Below are 17,583 nucleotides of genomic sequence, written 5' to 3' on the forward strand. Positions count from 1 at the left end.
ATCAGACCGTGAGGCTGCCAAAGACACCCGGCCCATTCATCATCCACGATGGATACTACAGCCGTCTCAGGTCCATCGGGCCCCACCGCCCTTCGGTCCTTGAGGGGTCTTCTAAATCACCCGAGGCGAAAGAACGGCCGGACCTCCTCGGCTGTTTCACCAGCTGTCATCATCGACAGCTCGATGGTGAGAAACATCTTGGTTCTCAGTGCAAAAACCCTATGCTACCCAGGAGCACGAGTACAGGACATTACAAGGCTGCTTCCGACTGTTCTACTCCAGATGCCGGGAGCTGACACTGTCGTAGTCCATGTGGGGTCAATCAGGAGGGCTAGCTCAGAACTTCTAAAAATGGACTCAAGACCAGTTCAGTTAATCGCTACCATTGTGACACTGAGTTGTCATAATGCTGCATCAAATGTACATTATCCCAGCGGTGTTGGCAGACACAATGTAAGTAACTTAATTCAAGTCCCTATAACTGCCCTGAATAACTCTGTTGATCCTACAGCTATTGTTTGCAGTAATCATGTGCCTATGAACCAGAGTTACACTGTTAGCACTGAGGCGGTGTGCCCTAGTAGGAAGTCCACTGTGTGCAGCTCACCGTGCACTATTAGCTCCAATATAAATAACATGAGCAAGTCTACTTCTGATAACCTTCCCAATAAAGCATTAAAAACAATCAAGTAACCCAGAAAAGTGCCACAAATAGCCTATATTAACATATGTAGCTTAGTAAGAAATACGGTTAATGAAGTCAACAACTTGCTTGTAACAGATGGCATCCATATTCTGACTATCTCTGAAACTCACTTAGATAATACCTTTGATGATACAGTGGTAGCAATACATGGTTATAACATCTACGCAAAAGACAGAAATACCAACGGGGTTGTGATGCAGTCTATATTCAGAACCACATTCCTGTTAAGCTTAGAGAGGATCTCATGTTAAATAGTGTTGAAGAAATATGGCTACAGGTTCATCTGCCTCACCTATAGCCCATTCTTGTGGGAAGCTGCTACAGACCACCAAATGCTAACAGTCAGTATCTGGATAATATGTGTGAAATGCTTGATAATGTATGTGATATCAACAGAGAAGTATATTTTCTGGGTGATTTAAATATTGACTGGCTTTCATCAAGCTGCCCACTCAAGAAAAGCATTTCAACTGTAACCAGTGCCTGCAACCTGATTCAGGTTGTCAGTCAACCTACCAGGGTAGTTACAAACAACACAGTCTGAATAAGTCTTAACTTATTATGGATCCCCAGCTACTCTTCCTGGGGTCCAGGGAAATTAAGGCAGTTTATACAATTTTTAAAACATTACAGTACATTTACAGATTTCACAACACACTGTGTGCCCTCAGGCCCCTACTCCACCACTACCACATACAAAATCCATGTGTACCTGTGTATAGTGCGTATGTTATCGCGTGTATGCATGTGTCTTTGCCTATGTTTGTGTTGCTTCACAGTCCCCCGCTGTTCCATAAGGTGTATTTGATCTGTTTAAAAAATATATAATGTTATTGCTTCCATCAGTTATCTGATGTGGAATAGAGTTCTCTATGGGGGCGTCTATGAGTTGTCTTTCTGGGCTCGGCGTCAGTTAAACTGCAGTTCCGCCAGTGTCCTCTGTATACATGCGATGGCTTGCTTCCCAACTGGAACCCTGGGGACTTAGGGGGGCCGCTGTCCTGGCTGCAAATGCAGGAATGCCCACATGCAGGATCGCCGCCAATTGCGGTTTGTAATTGCACACTATTGAAATTGTTTATGACAATTCCCGTCATTCGACAGACAATTCATAGGACAATTTCACAAGGAAATCAGTAACAAGTAAGTGAGTGCCATGAATTGACAAGCTCGTATTGACTAATGACGTTAGCTGGATAGTATAACCAAACCCTGTACTTTAAACTTTATTTAGCTAATCTAACGTTTGCTAGCTAGCAACTTGATCAAATTTAGCCGCTGGCTAACGTTTACATGCTAGCTACTCTTTCTTCGCAGAAGTAGTCTCAACTAGCTAACGCTAGCTACCTGTGGTTAACTAGTTAATTAAAGTTAGTAGGTTCACTAACTATCCATTTAACTTAGGTGTTTATAGCAGCTTTGTTGCACATTTTGATAATTTTGAATAGTCAAAAGAACCACCAACTCGCTTGCCAATTCAGGCTAACTAATTTATCTACTGTAACTTAGCTAGCTGTTTACATTTTAGCTTAGTTGGCTAACGTTAGTAAGCTGTTTTGCTAATGGTGATAGCTAGCTAATGTTCTTGTGACTTGATAAACATAGCTAACGTAACTAGAAGCTGACTAGTTAGCTGATAGTGCATGTAGCAAAGTTTGATAAGAACATTTCTCAGCTTTGCTCAAATCTCCATTTGGGCTAGCTAACCTAAATAGCCTGCTAACAATTTAAATGCCATTTGAACTTGTTTTATTATGCATTTCTTCTGTATAGCTTGCTCATTTATTAGCTACGTCATTAACGTTATTTGTTTTCGCTTCTCTGAAAATTTGTTGTGAAATAATTCTGTTAACATGGGCTTTCCCTCTGTAAGTTAGATGGGAGGTAGTTCTCTGTCATTGATCACTCAGAGTCTTTGTCATATCAGTCTCACTGCAGAGAAAAGACACCCACTGCAAGCTCAAAACATCTTTGCTTCTTGGCAGCAGCGTTATTTCTCAGTAAACGCATCTCATTTTGCATCCACCTGACAACGGGGGAGTGTGTGTGCGCCATCACTCACAGCGGTCCTTGTGTCTTTGCAGCCGTTGCTATGGAGGAGGTGACGCATCTGGTGTCGTCCGGCGACTGTGTTAAGATCTGGGACTCAGCCTCCATGACAGTTTTGGAACAGTTCAACCCGCACAGTAATACACACCCTGTGGCCCAAGTGTGCTGGAGCAGCAACAGTATCCTTCTTACTAACCCTTTGGGCATGTCCATGTACCTATGTTATAATGTATTATTTTTTGTTTTCCCTTTGCTCTTGTCACATTCTAGTTGAACCATAGTTGTAAGCAGCCCCCACACCTTCATGTAAACGATTTATTTTTTAGGTAATTTTTCTCATCCACCCAGTTCTGTTCTGTGACATAAATTACTATATGCAGTCAGTTGCCTTGACTTGATTCCTCAGATCAGTATCTTGTAAGTGCCAGCAGTATAGGAGACAAGCTGGTGGTATCCAGTCTCAAGTCCTCTCCTATCCCAGTGTTGGAGCTTGCAGAGGGGGTGAGTGTATGTGGCCTGACAGCCAGGGCCAGTAAAATATTCTCAGTTCCATTCTAATTCATTACCCTCCCGCATGTTGTCACATTATTATAATATTTTTTTGTCCTCAGAAAAAGCAGACACGTGTGAGTCTGAACTCAACGTCCCAGTACCTAGTGAGTGGGGGGCTTGATAACTCTGTTAACATCTGGGACCTAAAGGCCAAGAGGCTTCATCGCACCCTCAAGGTACCCTCAGTCTTACCAGGACCTGTGACCCTACCCATGGGAACTATGTTCTACTACTTATATTTTGAACACATCTCACCTGAACACCTGGTCCAAGCTTTCGGTGTAGATATCAAGGCATTTTAGAGTAACCTGTATTACTAGCACAGAGACTCAAGGCGCAATTTCCATCCTCACCTGTCCCTCCTCTCTCTCACCAGGACCACAAAGAGGAGGTGACGTGCGTGTCCTTCAACGGCAGTGACAGCTACATCGCCTCGGGCTCCACCAGTGGTGACATCATCCTGCACAGCATCACCACCAACCTGTCCAGTAATGCCTTTGGACACGGCACCAACCAGGTGAGTGTTCTGTTGGACCTGACACACTTAACACTGTAACCATGACCCTTTGCTTATACTTAGCCAATTCTATCCCAGTGCCTGAGTAGTAGGGGCTAGGGGTTGTTACTGGTCATGAAATCAATGTGAGACTGAAGGATAGACGACAATGACAAAATTGGGGACAATTAAGATGCCTCAGGTCTGAAATTACGTTCCTCCCACCTTAGCCCATCCACGACCTGAAGTACTCTGTGGTTAAGCGCTCCCTTCTGGGCAGTGTGTCAGATAGCGGCTCGGTGGTCCTGTGGGACGCCAACACTCAGAAGGAGCTGCACGTGTTTGATGGAGCCCACAAGGCCCCCGCCTCGGGCCTGGCCTTCTCTCCTGCCAACGACCTGCTCTTTGTCACCGTTGGTCTGGACAAGAAGATCATCTGCTATGACACCTCCAGCAAGATGTAAGAGCATGAGGTTTAGTATTGACCAAACAAGTTTAGAGATATACTGTTTGACTGAGAGAAAGCCTGTTACCTTGGTATTTTTTTACAAGCTTTGTTGTTGCAATTTTTTGGGGTCAAAACACATTCACATTATTTTGTACTTTGTCAATGATGCTGTCCTATACTAGTGATTAGTTCTTCAACAGCGCAAAGGGGACTTTAGAACTGGCTCTTGTGCTTTCAAGTACAGTGTTGACGTTTGTTTGTTTCCGCTCCTTCTCTCGCAGTATTCTCCGAAACATGTGTGTGGAGTCCCCGTTGACGGCCATTGACTTCACTCCAGATGGGGCAGGGCTGGTAGTGGGCTCCACCCAGGGCAGACTGTACCTGTACGACCTGCGCAACCTCAGCTCCCCTACCAAGACTGCCGCTGCACACAATACCTCCATCACCAGCCTGCGCTTCCAGAGCTCCCAGAGCAGACACCTCAAGGTAGGCTACACACCACCAGCGCACTTTTCAATTATTTCCAGTCACAAGATTTGAAAAGTTTAAAATAAACAGCACTCTTTAAAATCACTGAATTGGAATTTCCTAAACTGAGTTCAAATTTTATTTTTGTTAGGGACTGCAGCTGTACTGTGACTGAGACACTGGTTTTGAGATTTTGGGATGACATTTGTTTGTGCAAGGGGGCACGCCAAGACCATGTGGGTTTTCTTTGGTCTGTTGTGCATGTTGTACGGAACAAACTCTTTTTAATTCCTTAATTTATGTAAATAGTTTGACACTTATTGTGACACAAATGCTTTTGAATTGAGTGTTCTATTTCACTTGATGGGAAATGCTGTGCCCTTTTGTCTTTACAGTAAGCATTTGCCCAGAGTAATGCACTTTGTCAGTTCAGTGTGTATCTCTTGATAGCTTGCACTGTAAGCCCTGCATTGTATGGCTATGGGCTCCTGACTAATAAAGGACCAAAATGCTTCTAAAACCTTAAATACAGATCTCAATAGAGACAGTATTGTAGCTTGTAGGTATTTAACTGGCATGTGTTACCTGAGATCAATTAAACTTGACCTTTTCAAGCTAACCATGTCCCTTGGTTTTTCCCCTGTTAGTCCAGTAAAATAGCGTCCAGCAAGTCTTCCAGCGCCCAGACAAGCAAGAGGATCTCAGCCAGGCTGGGTAGTACCTACCTACCAGTAACTACCCCCAGCTCCACCTCCAATCCCCCCTCTAGCCTGCCTGCACCCCATGCAGTAGAAAGAGGGGATGGACAAGCCCAGGGCACAGGTCAGACTCGCTCTAGTACCTCAAATATACTCTGGCCAACATCCTGACCTGAAACACCAGCCGATTTCCAATTCATGGTCTAGACCAGTGGTAGTCAAACCTGAGCTTAGAGGTCCAGAGAGCAGATTGTGTGTGTGTGTGTGTGTGTGTGTGTGTGTGTGTGTGTGTGTGTGTGTGTGTGTGTGTGTGTGTGTGTGTGTGTGTGTGTGTGTGTGTGTGTGTGTGTGTGTGTGTGTGTGTGTGTGTGTGTGTGTGTGTGTGTGTGTGTGTGTGTGTGTGTGTAGGCACACACAGAGAGGCAGAGGGCCAGCTGGGTGTTGACTGCCTGCCTAGTCTGGACAAGTTCAGCAGCGTGGGTAGAAACAGCCTGGACATCTTCTCCCCCGTAAGAGACGGTGAGCTCCACACTTGCTTTGACTCTTCAATTTAGTTTCAACTTACTCTCTGGTATATCAAGTTTAGATTTGGTTGTCACTCTCTCTCTACCTCTGTTTTCTTTTCAAACTGACAGCTTGTTTTCTTTGTCTTTAGATTACAAAGCCCACAGTATGAGCGGTGATGCTCCTGGTGGAATCAAAGGGAATGGTAGGTGTATTTGCCATGTCCTCTTTTACAGTTCAAGTAGTTCTCTCGTTGAATGAATGGTCATGAGGACCCTGCACCGCTAACCATGAGTTGAAGACGTGCGTCTTTTTCAATTATCCCTCTGTAATAAACTTGATGCAACTAATGAAGGGCTTGGCAAGTAGTTGATTCAGGTGTGTTAGTGCTGGGCTAGAACAAAAATGTGCACCATGTGGGGTTCATCCAGGAATGGATTGAGAAACACTGCTATAAACATTCAACAAAGTTCACTGTCCACTGTACATCTCATATATATATATATATATATACTGGTGTATATGATTGAGACCACATTTGTGACTGTTGTTTGTATGTACCATAGCGATCAGTTTGGATATGTTCTCCAGAGAAGGGCAGCAAAGCATGGAGAAGTTCAGCAAAGTGGGACGCAACAGTCTGGACATTTTCTCTCCTGTTAGAGAGGGTGAGATTCCATTTGTGTGTCTCTTGACATTCAAAGTTCACATTGTTCTGCACAGCTTCACAAACCTGCAAACTTTTCCAAATCCTTTCCACTTTAATAGAGGGATACTGAGAGTTTATTGCATTTACCTTGTTCTACTTACCCAGAGTCAGATGAACTTGAGGATACCACTTTTATGTCTCTGCCTGCAGTATGGAGGAAGTTATCGGTAGTTTCGTGAGCCAACACTTAACTAGCATTAGCGTAATGACTGGAAGTCTATAGGTACGGTAACGCCATTGATTCACTTGATCTTTGCAGATTACAAAACCCATGGAATGACTGCAGATGAATCAAATGGGAAGAAAGCAAACCATCTGGACTTCCTCCCTACCTACTCTGGTGGGCCCCCACAACACAAGACTCCCCTGGGCACCCTTGGAGGAGGGTGTTGTTACAGCCCCCTGCCTGTCTTCCAGACCCCTTCACCAATCAAAGAGGAGCTAGCCATGCCTCCTGCACCAGCACAGACAGATACACAGGACTCAAAAAGGGTCAGTCTACCTTATTCAATCAGCTGTTGTACCTTGACCAACTTGGAATGCTGACACAGACCATTTGAACCAGGAGTATTCAATTCTTGTCCTGGGGTCTTCCCAGCCCAACACTATCAGACCTGATACAAATACTTAAGGACGTTCATTACTTGAATCAAATGTGATAGTGTTGGGCTGGAACAAAAATGTGCCGATCAGGGAGGCCCCAGAACCAGAAATGAAACCCCTGATTTAGTCTCTGTTTTTCCTTTCAAAATGTGCAGTGCCTTCAGAAAGTATTCATACCCCTTGACTTATTCCACATTTTGGTGTTACAGCCTGAATTCAAAATGGATTAAAGATATTTTTTTTACACACAATACTCAATAATGACAGTGAAAACAACATGTTTGTACATTTATTGGAAATTAAATACAGAAATATCTAATTTACTTAAGTATTCACATCTGAGTCAATACATTGTAGAAACAGCTGTAATCAATGCCAAAGATGCAAGTCTCTAAGAGCTTTCCACACCTGGATTGTGCAACATTTTCCCAGTTTATTATTTTGAGAAGTCTTCAAGCTCTGTCATTTGTTGTTGTTTATTGCTAGACAACCATTTTCAGGTTTAAGTCAACTGTAACTCGGCCACTCAGGAACATTCTCTGTCTTGGTAAGCAACTCCAGTGTAGATTTGGCCTTGTGTGTTAGGTTATTGTCCTGCTGAAAAGTGAATTCATCTCCCTGTGTCTGGTGGAAAGCTGACTGAACCAGGTTTTCCTCTAGGATTTTACCTGTGCTTAGCTCCATTCCGTATCTTTTTTTATCCTGGAAAAACTCTCCAGTCCTTAATGATTACAAGCTAATCCATAACATGATGCAGCCACCACTGTGCTTGAAAATATGGAGAGTGGTACTGAGTAATGTATTGGATTTGCCCCAACTATAACACTTTTTTTCAGAACCAAAAGTTAATTGCTGTGCCACTTTTTTTTCTTTTTTTTTGCAGTGTTAGATGGCGCCGGCAGATTGTGTTTATTTGCATTGTTTGTTTCTTATTTTGTACATAATGTTGCCGCTACCGTCTCTTATGACCGAAAATGACTTCTAGACATCAGGACTGCGATTACTCACCACGGACTGGCAGAATCCTGTTTTTCCTTTCACGACTCTGACTGGCCCGACGCGAAGGATATACTGCTTCCTCGGGAACCGGACCCGGTCCCCGTGATCTGCGTGAAGAGGAGGCGGAGAAAGAGGGGCCGAAGGGCGGCTGCCATCGGAGAATTCGTAGGTGATCGAATAAACTGCCACTTCTCTCCATTCTGCTAGCAAACGTGCAATCCTTGGAGAATAAAATCGATGAGTTACGCGGAAGATTAAACTACCAACGGAACATTAAAAATGAACATCTTATGCTTCACGGAGTCGTGGCTGAATGACGACAATATCAACATACAGCTGGCTGGTTATACGATGTACCGGCAGGAAAGAACAGCAGCGTCTGGTAAGACAAGGGGCGGCGGACTATGTATTTTTGTAAATAACAGCTGGTGCACGATATCTAAGGAAGTCTCGAGCTATTGCTCGCCTGAGGTAGAGTATCTCATGATAAGCTGTTGACCACACTACCTACCGAGAGAGTTTTCATCTGTATTCTTTGTAGCTGTTTACATACCACCACAGTCAGAGGCTGGCACTAAGATAGCATTGAATGAGCTGTATTCCGCCATAAGCAAACGCTCACCCAGAGGCGGCGCTCCTGGTGGCCGGGGACTTCAATGCAGGGAAACTGAAATCCGTTTGACCTAATTTCTACCAGCATGTCACATGTGCAACCAGAGGGAAAAGAACTCTGGACCACCTATACTCCACACACAGAGACGCATACAAAGCTCTCCCTCGCCCTCCATTTGGCAAATCTGACCATAATTCTATCCTCCTGATTCCTGCGTACAAGCAAAAATTAAAGCAGGAATCAACAGTGACTAGATCGATTTAAAAAGTGGTCAGATGAAGCAGATGCTAAGCTACAGGACTGTTAGCACAGACAGATATTTTCCGGGATTCCTCCGATGGCATTGGGGAGTACACCACATCAGTCATTGGCTTCATCAATAAGTGCATTGATGACGTCGACCCCACAGTGACCCCAACTAGAAGCCATGGATTACAGGCTAGAGCTGCCGCTTTCAAGGAGCGAGACTCTAACCCGGAAGCTTCTAAGAAATCCCGCTATGCCCTCCAACGAACCATCAAACAGACAAAGCATCAATATAGGACTAAGATCGAATCGTACTACAGCGGCTCCGATGCTCGTCTTATGTCGCAGGGCTTGCAAACCATTACAGACTACAAAGGGAACCACAGCCGAGAGCTGCCCAGTGACATGAGTCTACCAGACGAGCTAAACTACTTCTATGCTCGCTTCGAGGCAAATAACACTGAAACATGCATGACAGCACCAGCTCTTCCGGGAAGACTGTGTGATCACGCTCTCCGCAGCCGATGTAAGTAAGACCTTTAAACAGGTCAACATTCACAAGGCCACAGGACCAGACCGATTACCAGGATGTGTACTGCGAGCATGCGATGACCAACTGGAAAGTGTCTTCACTGACATTTTCAACCTCTCCCCGTCCGAGTCCGTAATGCCAACATGTTTTAAGCAGACCACCATAGTGCCTGTGCCCAAGAACACTAAAGTAACCTGCCTAAATGACTACTGACCCGTAGCACTCACATCTGTAGCCATGAAGTGCTTTGAAAGGCTAGTCATGGCTCACATCAACACCATCATCCCAGAAACCCTAGACCCACTCCAATTTGCATACCGCCCCAACAGATCTACAGATGATGCAATCTCTGTTGCACTCCACACTGCCCTTTCCCACCTGGACAAAAGGAACACCTATGTAAGAATGCTTTTCATTGACTACAGCTCAGCGTTCAACACCATAGTGCCCTCAAAGCTCATCAATAAGCTAAGGACCCAGGGACTAAACACCTCCCTCTGCAACTGGATCCTGCCGCCAGGTGGTTAGGATAGGTAACAACACATCCGCCATGCTGATCCTCAACACAGGGGCCCCTCAGGGGTGTGTGCTCAGTCCCCCCCTGTACTCCCTGTTCACTCATGACTGCACAGCCAGGCACGACTCCAACATCATCATTACATTTTCCGATGACACAACAGTGGTAGGCCTGATCACTGACAACAACGAGACAGCCTATAAGGAGGTCAGAGACCTGGCCGTGTGGTGCCAGGACAACAACCTCTCCCTCAACGTGATCAAGACTAAGGAGAGTATTGTGGACTACAGCAAAAAGAGGACCGAGCACGCCCCCATTCTCATCGGCTGCAGTGGAGCAGGTTGAGAGCTTCAAGTTTCTTGGTGTCCACACCACCAACTAACTAACATGATCCAAGCACACCAAGACAGTTGTGAAGAGGGCACAACAAAACCTATTCCCCCTCAGGAGACTAAAAAGATTTGGCATGGGTCCTCAGATTGTCTAAAGGTTCTACAGCTGCACCATCGAGAGCATCCTGACTGGTTGCATCACTGCCTGGTATGGCAACTGCTCGGCCTTCGTCTACAGAGGTTAGTGAGAACAGCCCAGTACATCACTGGGGCCAAGCTTCCTGCCATCCAGAACCTCTATACCAGTCGGTGTCAGAGGAAGGCCCTAAAAATTGTCAGACTCCAGCCACCCTAGTCATAGACTGTTCTCTCTGCTACTGCATGGCAAACGGTACCGGAGGGCCAAGTATAGGTCCAAGAGGCTTCTAAACAGCTTTTACCCCCAAGCCATCTGGCTACCCAGACTATTTTCATTGCCCCCCACCCCTCTCCCCCTCTTTACACCACTGCTACTCTCTGTTGTCATCTATGCATAGTCACTTTAATTACTTTGCCTACATGTACATACTACCTCAACTAACCGGTGCCCCCGCACATTGACTCTGTATCGGTACCCCCCTGTATATAGTCTCGTTATTGTTATTTTACTGCTGCTCTTTAATTACTTGTTACTTTTATCTCTTATTCTTATCCGTAATTTGTTTAAACTGCGTTGTCGGTTAGGGGCTTGTAAGTAAGCATTTCACTGTAAGGTCTAAACATGTTGTATTCAGCTCATGTGACCTATACAATTTGATATAGTGCCTTGTTGCAAACATGATGCATGTTTTGGAATCTTTTTTTATTCTGTACAGGCTTAATTTTCACTCTTAATTAGATTAGTATTGTGGAGTAATTACAATGTTGATCCATCCTCAGTTTTCTCCTATCACAGGCTTTAAACTCTATAACCGGTTTAAAGTCACTGTTGGCCTCATGGTGAAATCCCTGAGAGGTTTCCCTCCTCTCTGGCAACTGAGTTAGGAAGAACACCTGTATCTTTGTATTGACTGGATGTATTAATAACTTCACTATGCTCAAAGGGATATTCAATGTCTGCAAATGTTTACTCCTGAAATGATTTAGGCTTGCCATAACAAAGGGGTTGAATACTTATTGACTGAAGACATTTCAGCTTTTCATTTTGAATTAATTTGTTTAAAATAATCTAAAAACATAATTCCACTTTGCCATTATGGGGTATTGTGTGTAGGCCAGTGTCACAAAATCTAATTTTTAATTCAGGCTGTAGCAAAACAAAATGTGGAAAAAGTCAAGGGGTGTGAATACTTTCTGAAGGCACTGTACACAATAGTCAACCTCTCATACAGATGAAAGTTGTCTCCCACCAATAAGTAAACCCCCTCTAAAATAGGCATTATTTTATGCCTGGCTTCTACTGTAAGGCTTCTCAAAATAGGACTATGGATGCAGGATTTAATGGCTTCTAAGCAAGTTGTGGTCCAGGCAGTACTGAAACTGGAGACAATGTTCAAGCTGCTCTTCACCTGTTGTCTGTTCGACTGACAGTATGAGAAGGACAGTGGTTCCAGTCTGGAGGGTGAAGCCACAACCACGCCCACGTCATCAGCCCAGACCTCACACAGCCAACCAGCACCTCCGTTCTTCACCCCTGAACCCGGCCTGAGGACCAATGATGTGCAGGCCCAGCTGAGCTACAACACGCCCCTAAATGGTGCGCTGCCCATTATTGTACCAGGTGAGTTTGTGTTGTTATTTGTCTGTGTGGGTGAGAGCTGTAGATAATATGCTATATCAATGAATTTAGCATAACACGTATTATAGCATACATAACTACACCGAACAAAAATATAATCGTAACATGTAAAGTGTTGGTCCCATGTTTAATGAGATGAAATAAAAGACCCGAGTATTTTTCCAAATGCACAAAAATGTTTTTATATCCGTTAGTGAGCATTTCTCCTTTGCCAAGGTATGCCACACCTGTCAGGTCGATGGATTATCAAGAAGCTGATTAAACAGCATGATCATTACACAGGTGCATCTTGTGCTGAGGATAATAGAAGACCACTCTAAAAAGTGCAGTTTTGTCACACAACACTAAGCCACGATGTCTCCTTTTTGAGGGAGCGTGCAATTGGCATGCTGACTGCAGGAATGTCCACCAGGCCTCCCGAGTGGCGCAGTGGTCTAAGGCACTGCATCGCAGGTCTAGCTGTGCCACTAGAGTTCCTGGTTCGAGTCCAGGCTCTGTCGCAGCCGGCCGCAACAGGGAGGCCCATAGGGCGGCGCACAATTGGCCCAGCGTCGTCAGGGGAGGGTTTGGCCGGCATCGCGCTCTAGCGACTCCTGTGGTGGGCCCGGGTGCATGCACGCTGATACTGTCGCCAGGTGTACGGTGTTTCTTCCGACACATTGGTGTGGCTGGCTTCCAGACACATTGGTGTCAAGAAGCAGTGCGGCTTGGTTGGGTCGTGTTTCGGGGGACGCGTGGCTCTCGACCTTCTCCTCTCCCGAGTCCGTACAGGAATTGCAGCGATGAGACAAGACTGTAACTATCAAATTTGGATACCACGAAGAGAAAAAAAGAGCAATTAAGGAATACCCACCAGAGCTGTTTCCAGATAATTGAATGTTAATTTCTCTACCATAAGCTGCCTCCATTTTTCAGAATTTGGCAGTATGTCCAACCGGCCCCACAACTGCAGACCACGTGTATAATGTTGTGTGGGCAAGCGGTTTGCTGATGTCACCGTTGTGAACAGAGTGCCCCATGGTGACGGTGGGGTTATATGATATGGGCAGGCATAGACTACGGATAACGAACACAATTGCATTTAATTTATGGCAATTTTAATGCACAGAGATACCGTGACGAGGTCCTGAGGGCCATTGTCGTGCAATTCATCTGCCGCCATCACCTCATGTTTCAGCATGATAATATACGGCCCTATGTCGCAGGGATCTATACACAATTCCTGGAAGCTGAAAATGTTCCTGCATACTCACCAGACATGTTACCCATTGAGCATGTTTGGGATGCTTATTATCATCTTATCATCCTATTGACGTGTACTGCAGTGTGTTCCAGTTCTTGCCAATTTTAGCAACTTCGCACAGCAATTGAAGCAGAGTGGGACATCAAATCAAAGTTTATTTGTCACATGCGCTGAATACAACAGGTGTAGGTAGACCTTACTTAATGCTTACTTACAGGCTTACAGTGCAATTTTTAACAAAAAAATGGCTATTAGGGGAACAATAGATATGTAAAGAAATAAAAAAACAACAGCAAAATAACAGTAGCGAGTCTATATACAGTATTCCATAGACCACAATCAACAGCCTGATCAACTCTATGCGAATCAAATGGTGGTCACACCAGATACTGACTGGTTTTCTGATCCATACCTCTACCTTTTTTTTTAAGGTATCTGTGACCAACAGATGCATATCTGTATTCCGTCATGTGAAATCCATAGATTAAGGCTTAATTTATTTATTTCAATTGACTGATTTACTTATGAACTATAACTCAGTAAATATTTGAAATTGGTGTATGTTGCGTTCATATTTTTGTTCAGTATTGTAAAATATGAAATTATGTATGCACAGCATTACATGTACAGTGTGTGGTAGTGAGTTGATGAAACTAATGGAAAATACCCTGTCAGTGTCTTTTGCAGTGGCATCCTCGCTATCAGAGAGAATAGTGGAGGCTGTTGGAGCAGAGGATGGAGGCGCTCCCCTCACATCTCTGCAGATCCAGTTCATCCGCAACATGATCCATGAGACCCTGGAAGACTTCAGGTGGGTGCACCTTCTCACAGCATATCACTTACAGTTGCCGAACTGTCTTGTGCACCGTTTCTCTGTTCAATAGTTTTGTTGATTTTTGGCTAACCCTGTTTCCTCCACAGGGACGCCTGCCACCGAGACATAGTGAACCTCCAGGTGGAGATGGTCAAACAGTTCTACATTCAGCTGGTATGTGACATGTCCCTCTGGTCTTACTCCACACTTGTCCACTGTGACACATAGGCCACTGCACACCACACTTGAGTCCCCGAGAAAGCACACGCTAAACCAGTCTGCATTGTGGTTCCATTTCCCTAACCAACCTCTTGCAGGGTTCGTACTGTCATGAAAATCCTGGAAAAGTCATGGCATTTTAAAATGGGGTTTTCCAGGCCTGGAAATGTCATAGAAAATAATTGTATAATTTCTGTTTATCAATCAAATAAAAATCGACACATCAACCAGGATCCGAATGATACTTTAGGGCATCTGTGTTTGCGTGAATCACCTGCATATGTGCGATGCAGCCAATTCAAAACATACAGTTGAAGTCGTAAGTTTACATACACTTGAATGGAGGTCACCCACTCTGTAAATGTTAATATTATCCAAAAAAGTATCAATTACAATTATACACATCAGTTATGTAAGCTAACAACCAGCATACAGTTGAAGTCGTAAGTTTACATACACTTAGGTTGGAGTCATTAAAACTCGTTTTTCAACCACTCCACAAATTTCTTGTTATAACAAACTATAGTTTTGGCAAGTCGGTTAGGACATCTACTTTTTGCATGACACAAGTAATTTTTCCTACAATTGTTTACAGACAGATTAGTTAACTTATAATTCACTGTATCACAATTCCAGTGGGTCAGAAGTCTACATACACTAAGTTGACTGTGCCTTTAAACAGCTTGGAAAATTCCATAAAATGATGGCATGGCTTTAGAAGCTTCCAAATGGACAATGACCCCAAGCATACTTCCAAAGTTGTGGCAAAATGGCTTAAGGACAACAAAGTCAAAAGTCCTATAGAAAATGTGTGGGCAGAACTGAAAAACCGTGCGAGCAAGGAGGCCTACAAACCTGACTCAGTTACACCTGCTCTGTCAGGAGGAATGGGCTAAATTCACCCAACTTATTGTGGGAAGCTTGTGGAAGGCTACCCAAAACGTTTGACCCAAGTTAAACAATTTAAAGGAAATGCTACCAAATACTAATTGAGTGTATGTAAACTTCTGACCCACTGGGAATGTCATGAAATAAATAAAAGCTGAAATAAATAATTCTCTCTACTATTATTCTGACATTTCACATTCTTAAAATAAAGTGGTGATCCTAACTGACCTAAGACAGGGAGTTTTTACTAGGATTAAATGTCAGGAATTGTGAAACTGAGTTTAAATGTATTTGGCTAAATGTATGTAAACTTCTGACTTCAACTGTTTAGCAATTATTAGCATGTATTAATGTTTTCGTCATGTCCCCAAAAAATTATCACGGCACTCGCGAATAATTACATTTTAACAAATCATAATTTAAACGATAATATTTAGTTTTATTCCTTCTGTCAAAATGTGTGTAAACCCTGCTCTTGGTTCCTTGCTGCCTTTCAGAACGAGATCCATGGTCTGATCGAGAAGTACTCTGTCAATGACTCGCTGGTGGAGGAGATCGAGAAGCTGAGGGAGGAGAACAAGCGACTCCGAGACAATTACTGAGAGGTTGACTTGATAGAGTTAATCACCCCTGGATACAGTTGTTGTCCCTTCTCAACTCGGACAGAAAGTCTTCCGCAGAGCTTAAGGTCTATGTGGAATAATCGTGCCAGAGAGAGAACTCTGAAGGCCAAAGGTGCCATTTTTTTGTATCCTGGTTTAATGCCCTCCATCTCTTTCCATGGCATGCAGGGACCCTTTTGTATTCTCACCAGTTTATTTTGTACATGTCAAATTGCCAAGGGCCTTGGAATGAATTAATTAAGAACTGCCTTACTAGTTGTAACCCAAGGGCCGACCAGTATGTTATCAGTCACAAGGTATGACACAGTGGTTATCATGCTGGGCTGGCCCGTGATGGCATGGCACTATTTTGCCCCAATTCAAAACCGGTCTCTCCTCTCGCAGGTCCTTGTTGACTCCACCAGTGGATCTAATATAATGGACAAGTGTAAGTAATGATGCAAACTCTGTTACAATATTGCTGATACCTATTCATTTTTAGTTCTGTGAAGGAGAGATCAACAAGGACCTAGGGATTGGAAGATGCATTAGCTTGGGATTGCGCTTAAATACTTATCTTCAGTATGGTTGAAGTTGATAGTATCTTTTGGCTTTTACTGGAATACTGAAGATAAATTAGGGCATGCCTTTGTTGGAAGACATAATCATGATAGTGTTTGTTGTGGACTAAGTAAGAAAAGGCCATATCGGTCATCAATTTCTCTTCTTGTAAGCAAAGTGGTGCCGAGCTCCCCTCTATGAAGGGTGCTTGCATCGCCAAGTTTCTGTTCCTCATAGTTGAGTTTCTTTTGTTATAGATTTTTTTTATAAGAGGAAAATAAATACTCTATGTATACAATCTCTTAATGTAACTCATTCTGATTTCAGAGTGACGCAGGAGACCGTTGAAAGTTTTCAGTTACAATGCACCATGAATGGTTCCAAAGAGTTAATTCTTTAATTTAACAATGAAATACAGGTGCAACACTTACAAAATAACTTAAACATCTGTAATAGTATTGATTAAAACAAATCTGATGCTTAGAGCCCAAATACTTCCTAATGGAGGAAATTAAAAACTAGATCAGACTGCATCATTAAAATGGAGTAAAAGCAACCATAGGATCAGTGCTATCTGGGATCCTTGGGACGTCCTTAACCATTACCCATTTAAAATGTCAACTTCCATAGGGTAGGGACGTCCCAAAGATCTAGCACGGACACTGATAGAGGAGCTCTATGCCAGCAGCTCAGAGGATGGAACACTCCGCCTGTGGCAGACAGCAGTGGGTAAAACAACATACGGCCTGTGGAAGGGCATGCTGCCAACTGAGGACTGGCAGACAACTAATACCTGTGGTCCATTTAAAATGGATGTTATTCTAGAAATTTGAAGTAGCTAAGTTGAGACTTTTTTTTTCTCTAATAAAAATGAACAGTTCAAAAATACTGATTTGAACGATGGACCGGCCCAAAGTGGCACTTGTTTGGCTCTACACAAAAGAAACATGGAAGATTCCATTGAGGGTTTTACGCATCATTGATTAATATGATAATTTCAGCTAGAC

General features: G+C 43.7%; 1 protein-coding gene across 3 annotated transcripts; it reads left to right on the top strand.

Annotated features, from left to right (window-relative positions):
- The first annotated feature begins 1,664 nt into the window (after nucleotides 1–1,664).
- LOC139540129 (protein NEDD1-like) lies at nucleotides 1,665–16,876 on the top strand. Of its 3 annotated transcripts, none has more exons than XM_071343709.1 (16): nucleotides 1,666–1,853; nucleotides 2,791–2,934; nucleotides 3,162–3,256; nucleotides 3,367–3,483; nucleotides 3,684–3,824; nucleotides 4,034–4,263; nucleotides 4,533–4,737; nucleotides 5,367–5,541; nucleotides 5,826–5,936; nucleotides 6,073–6,126; nucleotides 6,488–6,589; nucleotides 6,890–7,122; nucleotides 12,042–12,231; nucleotides 14,168–14,303; nucleotides 14,414–14,480; nucleotides 15,911–16,876. In XM_071343709.1, exons 2-16 carry the CDS (start codon nucleotides 2,799–2,801, stop codon nucleotides 16,013–16,015), a joined length of 2,097 nt encoding a protein of 698 aa, XP_071199810.1. In that variant the 5' UTR covers nucleotides 1,666–1,853; nucleotides 2,791–2,798; the 3' UTR covers nucleotides 16,016–16,876. The 3 variants fall into 3 exon arrangements, with proteins under 3 accessions (XP_071199811.1, XP_071199810.1, XP_071199809.1); XM_071343708.1 differs by having other exon boundaries at nucleotides 1,666–1,849; XM_071343710.1 differs by lacking the exon at nucleotides 6,488–6,589 and having other exon boundaries at nucleotides 1,665–1,849.
- The last annotated feature ends 707 nt before the right edge of the window (nucleotides 16,877–17,583 follow it).

The sequence above is a fragment of the Salvelinus alpinus genome, chromosome 15 (genome assembly GCF_045679555.1).
Source record: "Salvelinus alpinus chromosome 15, SLU_Salpinus.1, whole genome shotgun sequence".
Classification (NCBI taxonomy): domain Eukaryota; kingdom Metazoa; phylum Chordata; class Actinopteri; order Salmoniformes; family Salmonidae; genus Salvelinus; species Salvelinus alpinus.